The sequence below is a fragment of the Phalangium opilio genome, unplaced genomic scaffold (assembly GCF_054372755.1).
Source record: "Phalangium opilio isolate 3A_F unplaced genomic scaffold, DU_Popi_V2 ptg000070l_1, whole genome shotgun sequence".
NCBI classification, from domain to species: domain Eukaryota; kingdom Metazoa; phylum Arthropoda; class Arachnida; order Opiliones; family Phalangiidae; genus Phalangium; species Phalangium opilio.
This window is the reverse complement of record NW_028324182.1, coordinates 10174007-10184510: the sequence shown is the minus strand read 5'-3', so window position 1 is coordinate 10184510 and position 10504 is coordinate 10174007. Positions and strand designations below refer to the sequence as shown.

The window sequence follows — 10504 nt, the reverse complement described above, 5'->3', positions numbered from 1 at the left end:
AAAAAGAAAAGATTACGACATCGTTTTTCAAAGGACAGAATAGAGAAGTCGGATACTTGGTAATCATTTTAACTATCATTAGCATTCTTAGGAAGTGAGATAATGCCAAGTTTTAAACCCCTTTTCCAAATATAACGGGGATATATTATAAATAATCGTTCTTCGGTTACACGAAGCTTGTCAAAGCAAACAAATTTTTGCAAGGCGTAGAATCAGCGTTGCAAATTCCGGGTGAAACGCTACGTTATTTGATATCGGAAACTAAGCTTAACTCTTTAGTGCTTCAGTACAGACATGGAGGGCAAAAGAGAAGCGGAGAGGAAAAGGGGGCGCTTTTCTACCCATCCCAACCCAAGTGGTTGAGCGAGAGTGCCTGTCGAAACGTTGCCGTAAATGGGGGTAGAGACTGCGAACGTTATATGGGGGTTCTGTTCCATCCCTCTCTCCTTCAAGCTAAGCCCATCTCTCTCTCCTGTTAGTAATCAAAAGCCCGTTGGTAGCCGTTTCTCCTCCTTACGTTTTGCCTTCATGGTATGGAACATTTTCAAAAACCTACATTGCCTTCAATCCTATCCTAGGGATAGGCTACAGTCTCGAGAAAATTTCTCATTTTAACGACCGCGGTTTTAAAGGCACTAAAAACATGTCAGCATTTTTCATATTATTTTTCTTTCTAAAAATCTAGAATGTTTCTTAGATAGTTAGTTGTTTATGGCTGGTACTTTTGCATGTAGTACAATATATACATTTAGAAAGTAAGCCCGAAATGTTACTATAATTATTATTACGGTTATTTAAAAGCGGAAATACAAAAAAGTTATCTTAAAAGTCAAGACGACCGAGCAAAACTGTTTTATGATCATAATTTTTGTATGCATATTTTCTGCTAAAGGTTTTTTTTTTTGGCATTCCCCCAGTGTTGCCAGGCAGTTGGGAAGTTAAGAGATTGCAGAGAGAGGGGGGTAGCAGTTCAGTTTCACTCAGTACTTAACTCACAGAGGGCCTGACAACACTGCACTGAAGTTTAAGCTGAGAGGGGGAGGAATTTAAAATATTTCGTCATTTAAATTTGTTGCAAATTCAGTTTAAAATTAGTCTAGTAATTTATTAAGTTCGTATTTCTTTGCAAAAATAATGTGAGATGAACAATAACTGAAGTCTTTAACACGATATATTTGGTGTTGGTCCATGGACTAATAATGTATGATACGATTAATCAGTCCATGGTTGAAGAGACAACAAAATATTTGGTACCATATCTCAAAGATAGTGTTCACAAAAACTGAATAGATATAGTAAGGCAGCGCCTCCTTTATCTGCACTAACTTCCTTATCTGAGACGAGAAGGGCGTGATCTAAATTTCTTCTCAAAGATATTCTTGGAATAGTTCTCGACTTGTTTAAGAAACTTCCTCTCACATATGTGATTCGAAGCCGTGATCGTATAGTGGTTAGTACCTTGCGTTGTGGCCGCAATAACCCAGGTTCGAATCCTGGTCACGGCACGAATATTTTGCAATAATTAAATAATTAATTAAAAAATCTTTAAATCAAACAGACTAATTTAAATAACACCATTTTTAAAAAACAATAAATATAAATCTAAAATTTATTTAGAGTTCAAAAACCCACGATATAAAATTTTCAAGGTCTTAAAGAGAGATTGAAATAATCAGACAACTATATTTATAAAATAACATCCAAAGCATAAAAAAAAACTAAAAAACATTTATCATTAATAATGCAGTAAAAATTTTGTTTCAAATTTGAGCATTTTAATAAGCTTTCTAAATGATTTTAAAGCTATTTAAACAATTGAAATAGATAAAAAAAAATGTTGCACTGATAGTTTACTCTCCTTTTAAAACGTCGGTAGTAAGAACTGCCCAATGACGTCACTACAAATGTTATTGACCCAATTCAATTACATTACAACTTCATCTGTTATATTAAAGCGAAGGGCATATGTGGAAACACAGCCGTGATCGTATAGTGGTTAGTACCTTGCGTTGTGGCCGCAATAACCCAGGTTCGAATCCTGGTCACGGCACAAAATTTTTTAAATCCAGAAATTAATAAATTACCCTTATTCCCATCCTTATAAACTAAAATTAATTAATAAATATCAGCGATTAATATTTTAAAACCGATTTTTCCATTAATAAAAATTATTACGCGCCATCTATCGGCGAAACCAAAAAGGCGGGAAATTTATCTTAAGGGTGGCCTAGTCCTACTCCACTATAGTTTTCTCGATTCTTGATAGCTAGCTAGACTTTAAGAAAAGATTACGAAGATCAAATCGACACCTGCTACAGTCATACAAAATAATGACGTCACAATCTCTACGCGGGCCTCCTATAAATGCAATGGAATTCCGAGTCCTTCAAGCAATAAAAAAATGTATCGGCAAAAAAGGCCACACATAAATCATCGCTATGAGCTAGGCGAACGAAAAAAATTATTAAAATATAATAATTTTTTTTTATTATGGCGATCAGAGCGTTTTACCATCTATACGATATTTATCACTAAAACATTTAAACTCTTTTTAACGTCGTATAAGTTCCCAATAATGATTTAACAAGACATTATTTCGGAGCGCCTCTACATTTTTAATGTCATAGCAGCCAATGCTAAAGTCATTTATCCGACACCCTTAACCCCGAAGCGTAGAGTAAGAAAAAATAATAGCTAGCAAAAATACCGTTCCTTTTGGTAATCTTATCCTAGATTAAACTTCGATTTTCTTCTCTTCTTTCCTTTTTTTTGGCGGGTTTTTCGTTTTTGATTTGGCGCGGTGAAATATTGCCTTGTAGATTAAAAAGACGCGCGGGAAAGGGCCAAAAGTGAAAAATGAACAACAGCCTGCAACTTTCGATAAGCGTGAAATGGATGCGTGAATGTGCGGTTCTATTTTAGAACGTTACGTATGTACAGACAGACGAGTTGTGAAAACAATTAACCCCTGCTTTAGTCTGAATTTAGTGTAATATAATATCATATTAGGGTTTGTTAATTACAACAACAGTTAATTAAACTCTTTAACGGCCGTTTTGTATCCTGATTCTGACTCGCTGCTATACGTTTTAGTTCATAAGTTTATAAGATATGTCCCATAAGTATGACACTACCTATACAAGTTCGTAATGCTAGAGACTTACAGCTCGAGCTATAGTTCGAGAACGACAAGCGAGAGTTGAAGTCTTACACTCGGTGGTTAATTTTGCAGTACATTTAGGTCATATTTAGTCTGTACTATGCCTTGACAGCGTCTCACCAGGCGTCGCTTTACAAGGATCTATGACCTACGTCACTTCATGACAAGCTCCAGTTTGTAACCAGTGACAAACTTATGGAATATATCTTATGAACTTTTAGTACCTTCTATACTTAACGTCGCAAAAAAACTAGTTTTAGCTTTCAAGGTAATGCGGTTTGATATGGGCATTGATATCTGGGAGCACGGCAGTGCTCCCAGCCAAGTCGAGCACTGACATCCTTTTCTCGAAGCAACTCGTGGCTCTTTTAAGCCCACTGTAACTTCGCTATGGGTATAGGTAAAAGTCTGAAATTTTGCTTGCCGCGAGGACTGTCAATTCTAGCTATAGTTTCCAAATTTCAAGATCCTACCCAATATACTTTTCGAAATATTGCAGGTGAAATTTACCTTATTTTGTCACTCACTCACTCACTCACCGATCATCAAAATTCTAAGGTACTTCTAGGGTAGATAGAAACTTAACATTCAGGATTTAGTTTTCATTTATTTTATAAAGCACAGAAAAATTAAAACATCCCGAAATTTTTATAAAATTGTTCTTTAGTTCTTTATTTTAAAACTAGATGGCGCTGCCGTCTTTTTAACAGTAATAGTGTGTGTTCTTGATTAAAGGACGTAATGGGCCAAAGTTAACCGAAAGTTAAATATATATTAAAGCTAATAGGTGTAGTAATTTAAAAGAAATGTGTCGTAACTGATGCTACATTCTTATATTAGGATATCGCGTACAATCTTTATTGCATATTCTCTGCGGGTCGAAAGGGGTAATTCAGCGTAAATATGGAGAAACGTTAGCGATTATATTGGTAAACGAAGTACCACGAGAGGGTCTTCTTTTAATATAACTACCGAAGTATAACGAGAGGGTCTACAAAAAGAAGTGAGATCCTATGAAAAACATTAACATGTACAAAAATGGGCCAAGCCTCGCTTCGTGCCCGCTCCGCCGTAAAACGTTCTGAGATCCCATGTAGAGCCAAGTCTGCCTTTTGTTCTCATTCAATCGCCAATTGAACAATTATGTTATAAATTAAGTCCTTTTCCTAATTAATAACCAATATTCTTTGACTCTATCATTATTATACATCTTTGTTCGTATCAAAAATATCGTGACTTGGCAAGCGCATACATAAGGTTATGTATAACTCACCTAATAAACATGTAAATAGGGTTATGCATAACTCACCATATAATTTGTACATAGGGTTGAGCATGACTCATCTTATAAACTTGTACATATCCCCTCAGGGCCGGATTAAGAAATTTTGCACCCGGGGGCCGAGATACTGTGCGCCCCCTTAAGTCAGAAAAAACTGAACAGCAAGTGTCGCTAAGGGGGAACAGTTTAACTCAATGCGCCCCCAATAAGCCTTGCGCCCGGGGGCCAGTGCCCCCTCGGCCCCCCTTTAATCCGGCCCTGTATCCCCTATACCATAAACGATTTAGTGAACACCCCTTCGATTATTTTAAAATCGGCAACGATTTAGTGACTTCCTTTTAATATTACTTACCTGCGATTGCCAAGTCACGATATTTTTGATACGAACAAAGATGTATAATAATGATAGAGTCAAAGAATATTGGTTATTAATTAGGAAAAGGACTTAATTTATAACATAATTGTTCAATTGGCGATTGAATGAGAACAAAAGGCAGACTTGGCTCTACATGGGATCTCAGAACGTTTTACGGCGGAGCGGGCACGAAGCGAGGCTTGGCCCATTTTTGTACATGTTAATGTTTTTCATAGGATTTAACTTTTAAATTAATAATACTTTAAGTAAATTAAATTAAATTAACTATTTTGTCAACTATGAGAGCCCCAAAAACCCTCAGCTACAATACCCACAATGAAAACGTATAATTTTAAAGAAAAGTTCTAGCTCGGTTGTGTCTCGCCTAAATAATCTTTCATAATCTCTCTTCTTCCTCGTGTCTTCCGCCTTGCCTAAGTTTTCGGAAATAAAAAGATCTTCGGTTTCTAAAGTTTTTATCATTCCCCGTAGAGAGTTTCTCGCAGTCAAGAAGGCACCTGCTTCTTCTGTCAAAAAAACCGAAGAAACCAAAAAAAAAAAAAAAGAAAAACCTCTACACTCTACACTACTACACACGCGCGAAATATACTCTAAAAGGCGGCGACAATATTTCTGGGTTCATAAAATGCAACAACCGTGGTCAGGCAAGAAGAAACCAAAAGAGAGAGAGAGAGAAAAAAGTTTTGGGAAAATCGTAAAAACTTAAGACTCCTCTCTGTCTTGGCGATTCTCGCGGGACAGTCTCGCCAAGTACGTCGGGGTCGGGAACTCGGGATGTCCGTGGCTCGCGTCCGGAAGTAGGAGATACGCGAAGATGGGGAATCGGGAGAGAGAGAGAGAGTGAGTGAGAGAGGGGGGATGGATGGAGAGAGAAGATGAGTCCGAAGAGAGAATTATCAAGCAAGCGGAGAGAAGCGTTATGGGCATCAGGGAAAGGGAACTACGCGGGCATCCCAAGGATTTAGCGGGACGTTATATGTTGGAGAGCACGGACATTAGGCATTTCTAGGGAAATTGTACCGATAAATGTCATAGCGATGAGAGAGCTACAGCTAGCTAGGGGAAGAGATAGTCTGACGTCACGCAGCCCCCCCCCCTCTGGTTGGCATTTTTGCGCGTAGAATACTGTTTCGAACCGTTAGGGGGGATGAAACTCCAGTAAGAGATAGAAGGGTGTGACGTTTCAGGGTAGGAACTGTTAGCTCCCTCCCTATTGAGTTGCATTTTGTTGCTGGTTCACAATTTTTTGATTTGGGACCAATTTACATTTTAGCTTAATTCATTATATAGTATTATCAAGAATAAGAGCTAGGGTACGAGATTTTTCTTTTCAAAAGATCAAATGTCCGACCTCTTTGCGGCCGGGAGGATGCTGAGAGGATAGCGTAGGAGATGAAGAGGGGTGGCTCCCCGTCGTCGAGATTGGTTTCTTAAGCAACACCCTCCTCGATTTCTCATTGGTTGAAAGTTCTTTCTTTAACCCAACTAACTCCGGACCGGAAAAAAAATCTCGGATCGTCTTTTAGAAATAGTTTTCTTTCATTGTAGTAGTTCAAGCGCGTATCTCTTCGTCCGTCAGTAGTCGGATTCTAATCCCTCCTCAGTCACTCAATCGTCCTCAAACGAGAGAGTCCATAAACTTGTTGATTTACCGTCCGTCCCTCGACTCCCCATTTCTTACCGCTCATCTTAATTCGCTCTTTATTATTCGTCACATATCGGACAGAGACTGGTAAATTAAATTAAAATTAATCTTAATTCAAATATTTCCGAGCTGGTATGCCAACTTGCACTATGATGAATGGCGTAAAAGAGGAGCAAGAACTTTTGACCTATACCCCATCCCCATCCTCTTCGGACTCGATTCAATTGTCCAGGATGACCGATGTCACGAGTACTTTTCGCGGCGCGACTTTGTCCGATTTAGAGACGGATTCGTTTCCATCCGGTGAGGAACTTAGGCGACAACGCGATCAAGATATGTATCTGGGACTTTACCATAACCAACAACCCGCGCAGTACGCGCCGACAAACGCTTATTATCATTCAAACAACGACGAAAACAACGCGTTGATGGTCCAACAATTAACGCCACCAACGTCCGAGGAATTACCAATCAACGCGGCGAATTCGACTCAAAGAAAACGCAGATGCGTCACGGGAAAGCGTGAAAATACCAATAAATGTACTGATTTCGCATCAGCGGGTCGAAGTCCGTCGACGGCTTCATCGCCATCACCTTCCAGACCTCGTAAGCGACCTTTCCAACAAAGTTACGAAGAGATTCAAAATCAACGTGTTCTAGCTAATGTCCGAGAGCGACAAAGGACGCAGAGTTTGAATGACGCATTCGCCTCCCTGAGGAAAATTATCCCGACGCTACCATCGGATAAACTAAGCAAGATACAAACATTAAAGTTGGCTTCGAGGTACATTGATTTCTTGTATCAAGTATTGAACAGCGAAGAAGAACCCGATTCCAAGTTGAGCACCTCCTGTACCTACGTCGCTCACGAAAGACTCAGTTACGCCTTTTCAGTATGGAGGATGGAAGGAGCTTGGTCTGGACAGTGTCCGCAGTCAGAATAAGAAGTCAATTACCCATGGTAAGATTTTGATCTTTTTCTATAGCCCTTTTATCGGAAGATTAGGGGTGGGGGCAAACAATCGGAAATAAGTTTTTCTAAAAACGGGGTAACCCTTCAGAGATATGTTTAAACAGAATAAGGGTTCCGTTGGAGCTTTCGCAGTCTTGTGAAATAATATTTGCAATTAGGAGCGAAATATTAAAATTTCGTCGTGCTTGCGAGGTCCAAGGGGTAGGTATCAATAGTGAAAATTTAGGAATCATGGGAAATTTCGTGAAATCTGAGGATACCTTACAAACATTTGGCATAGAAATGAAACTAAAAACAAACACGTATTAATCCCACATAACGAGTGACTGAATCACCCATAATTCCTTTCATGTTAAATCAAAGTGACTTTCCCCTCGTTAAAAATGCATCGTATTTCAAACTAACCACAAATAAAAGTACTCGAATCGTGACCTATAACCTCAATTTGTGTCTAAAATTACCAATGAATCTCCCACGCGTTCCCCTAATATATAAGATCATTAAGGACCCCTGTTCTAATTAGTCGTAAAGAATCAGCGTGTCGATTTCGGAAGGAGGGGGAGACGATTTCGACGACTAGAAGACATGTATAATAATGAAAGTACACTATATCTTACGCTTTCTTGAATCTCCAAGTTCTCATATCGCTGCTATAAATAAACGTCATTCGCAACGACTCGACGACAAGAGCCGTTTATAAAGTCAGGGAGGGGGCCCTTCTTCGATGACCCCTCTCTAATAATGGGACTAACTGATATCGCCCCCCATAAAAGACGCGCACGAGTCTCCCTTGTCTGATGGCTTTGTTTTGATTGGTCCGAGTAATACGATTCCTTACAAATATAGACACTCGTCACAATGTTAAGAGGCCAATATTTGACAGCTGCAACCGGAGACTCGCTTGCTACAATCAAATCATTTGACATTTTATTTTATTTATTTTTTTAATTATTTCTTCGGATTTTTGGGAGACTATTAATTTTTAAAAATAATTTTGAGTAATTGTAAATTATTCTTTCCCGTCCTCTCGGTTTAATTTCCGACTTCATTAATAATTAAAATTACAACTATACGACTACTACATAACATTTGTCGGCGTCTTGTGATCCCAAAGGGTCTATTTCTAGACGGGATGGGTAATTCACTTGGCAAAGGAAATTGACAACTCTATCTTATACACTGGCTGGCGTCTTCTCGATTGTCTTCGTTTTAAGTTAAAAAAGAAAAAAAAGAAATAAACCACCCCAAGAGATTCAGTCACTCCCAGCTGTCAAGTACTGAACATATCCTCAAACAATTCTAGCTTAGCTTGGTTTTGGCTTTGCCATAGTTGTCCCCAAACGATACTTTGTGTCTCGTACCCTTAGGGAATTGGCTTCCAAAACGTAAAGTAGAGTAGTGAGATAAATTTTTCACAAAACAGCATAAAAGTACTTGGTCTCAACAACTCCCCCGCGGTTTAAGAAGAGGTTTCGTATTCTTACGGAAGGGACATTGAAAGATTGAAGTAGATATTTTATCAAGTACAGGCCGTTCTTGACCTCGACTTGTGTTACAAAGTCAACAAGGCCATTATTTAGAACGTTTGGGGTTGTGTGGATAGTGTCAATAGTGTCGCTACGTTGACATTTTTACGATATTTTCTTTTTGCTATTGAGTATTGACCACTCTTCTTTCTTAGAGTTCATTTTAAAACCTATAATTCATTTTGATCTGTTTGAAAGATCGGACACTTGCCTAATAATAAAAAAAACATTTTTTTTTCGTTTTCGAGGGACTAACCACTCCCACGGATTACGTGTAATCACTGTGAAGGTTAGAGCTTTTAAAGATTAAGCTTAATGCCTTCAGCCAGTGAGAAATTTATTGTTTGTTTTGGTTTGGTTTTATCATTCCATTTAAAAGTCGAACTAAGCTAACGTTATCATGAAACTAATCGTAAACCGTGTTGGCACTCCATGTTATATTCGCGTAGAGTTTATAAACCCAAACGGGGAATCTGCCGCTCCTTCCCCTAATCTCTATCGCTCGCTACTCCTTTTTGGCGCGCTAAAGTTTCCCGCCTTTATTCTTTCTCTCTGTCTTTCCCGCGAAAATGTCGCTATCTCGTGAGAAACGCTGTTATTAACGACAACGCTCTGCCTCGAAACGATCGATTTATAGCTGCAACCGGTCGAATAAAATAATGCGATGACCGCATTAAAGTCCATACTCTAGACTAGCTCTATTATGGTAGCAATGCGATATTTTGGGGGAAACGGACGACGTGCCGTATTTAGCTCTTTCGACGCATGGCCCGGTAGCCGTGATCGTATAGTGGTTAGTACCTTGCGTTGTGGCCGCAATAACCCAGGTTCGAATCCTGGTCACGGCAGAAGGGCGTGTTAATTTTTAAACCTAATAATTTTATTTTTATCTCTTTGCAGACTATACTAACAGTAAAAAGCTATTACACACTTAACCGAGAAAAAGCTGCGGGCCAGATTTTCAACGTCCCCGAGAGAAGCGCCTTCTAACCCTTATCATCGATTAGGAAGAGGTCATTTCCGTTTCCGACTCAAAGGATCTAATCAATTACTTCCTAACACCTTCCCTCCAGTTTTGACCAGTATCTCTGGCACCAAAAATCCTAGGCGATAAACCAAAAAGAATTTGTGATAATCCCCTATTGCCGCCTTAAAAGAATTTAAATTAACCTTTTTGACCGGCGAATGATAGTTAACTGATAATAATTAAAAGCTGTCGCGGACTATTATTATTAATTATTATAAAAATTAAATTATGATAATAAATGAATGAAATTGACGCCCCCTATTTTTATTTTAATGTCGCAGGGGAATAGAATCATGTGCCTTAAAATTCAATTTTTAACGTATTTTTTGCCTTATATTTTTATTAATTATTAATTATTAACTATTAATTGTAATTATTATTATTATTATTATTTTAAAGTCAACGAATGTGCCAAAAAATAATTCACCAAAGATTCTTTTGTCTCATGATTGTTCCTAATATTATTGATTATTGATGAATTAAAATAAATTGTATTTTCAGAATTGTTTTGTTTT

The 10504-nt window shown here is 38.3% G+C and overlaps 1 protein-coding gene and 3 non-coding genes across 4 annotated transcripts; all 4 read left to right on the top strand.

The window, feature by feature from the left end:
* The first annotated feature begins 1433 nt into the window (after positions 1-1433).
* Positions 1434-1505, top strand: TRNAH-GUG (transfer RNA histidin (anticodon GUG)). The gene has a single exon. It is a non-coding gene; the product is annotated as a tRNA-His (tRNA).
* A 473-nt stretch (positions 1506-1978) lies between these two features.
* TRNAH-GUG (transfer RNA histidin (anticodon GUG)) lies at positions 1979-2050 on the top strand. The gene has a single exon. It is a non-coding gene; the product is annotated as a tRNA-His (tRNA).
* Positions 2051-6203: 4153 nt separating this feature from the next.
* On the top strand, positions 6204-10492 carry LOC149661502 (uncharacterized). Its single transcript, XM_089843018.1, has 2 exons — positions 6204-7424; positions 9863-10492. The coding sequence occupies exon 1, from the start codon at positions 6598-6600 to the stop codon at positions 7405-7407; it is 810 nt and encodes a 269-aa protein (XP_089699144.1). The 5' UTR covers positions 6204-6597; the 3' UTR covers positions 7408-7424; positions 9863-10492.
* On the top strand, positions 9739-9810 carry TRNAH-GUG (transfer RNA histidin (anticodon GUG)). The gene has a single exon. It is a non-coding gene; the product is annotated as a tRNA-His (tRNA).
* Positions 10493-10504: the final 12 nt, after the last annotated feature.

Excerpts from the sequence above, each read along its gene's own strand:
- LOC149661502 (XM_089843018.1), top strand. The coding sequence starts at position 6,598 with ATGCCAACTTGCACTATGATGAATGGCGTAAAAGAGGAGCAAGAACTT.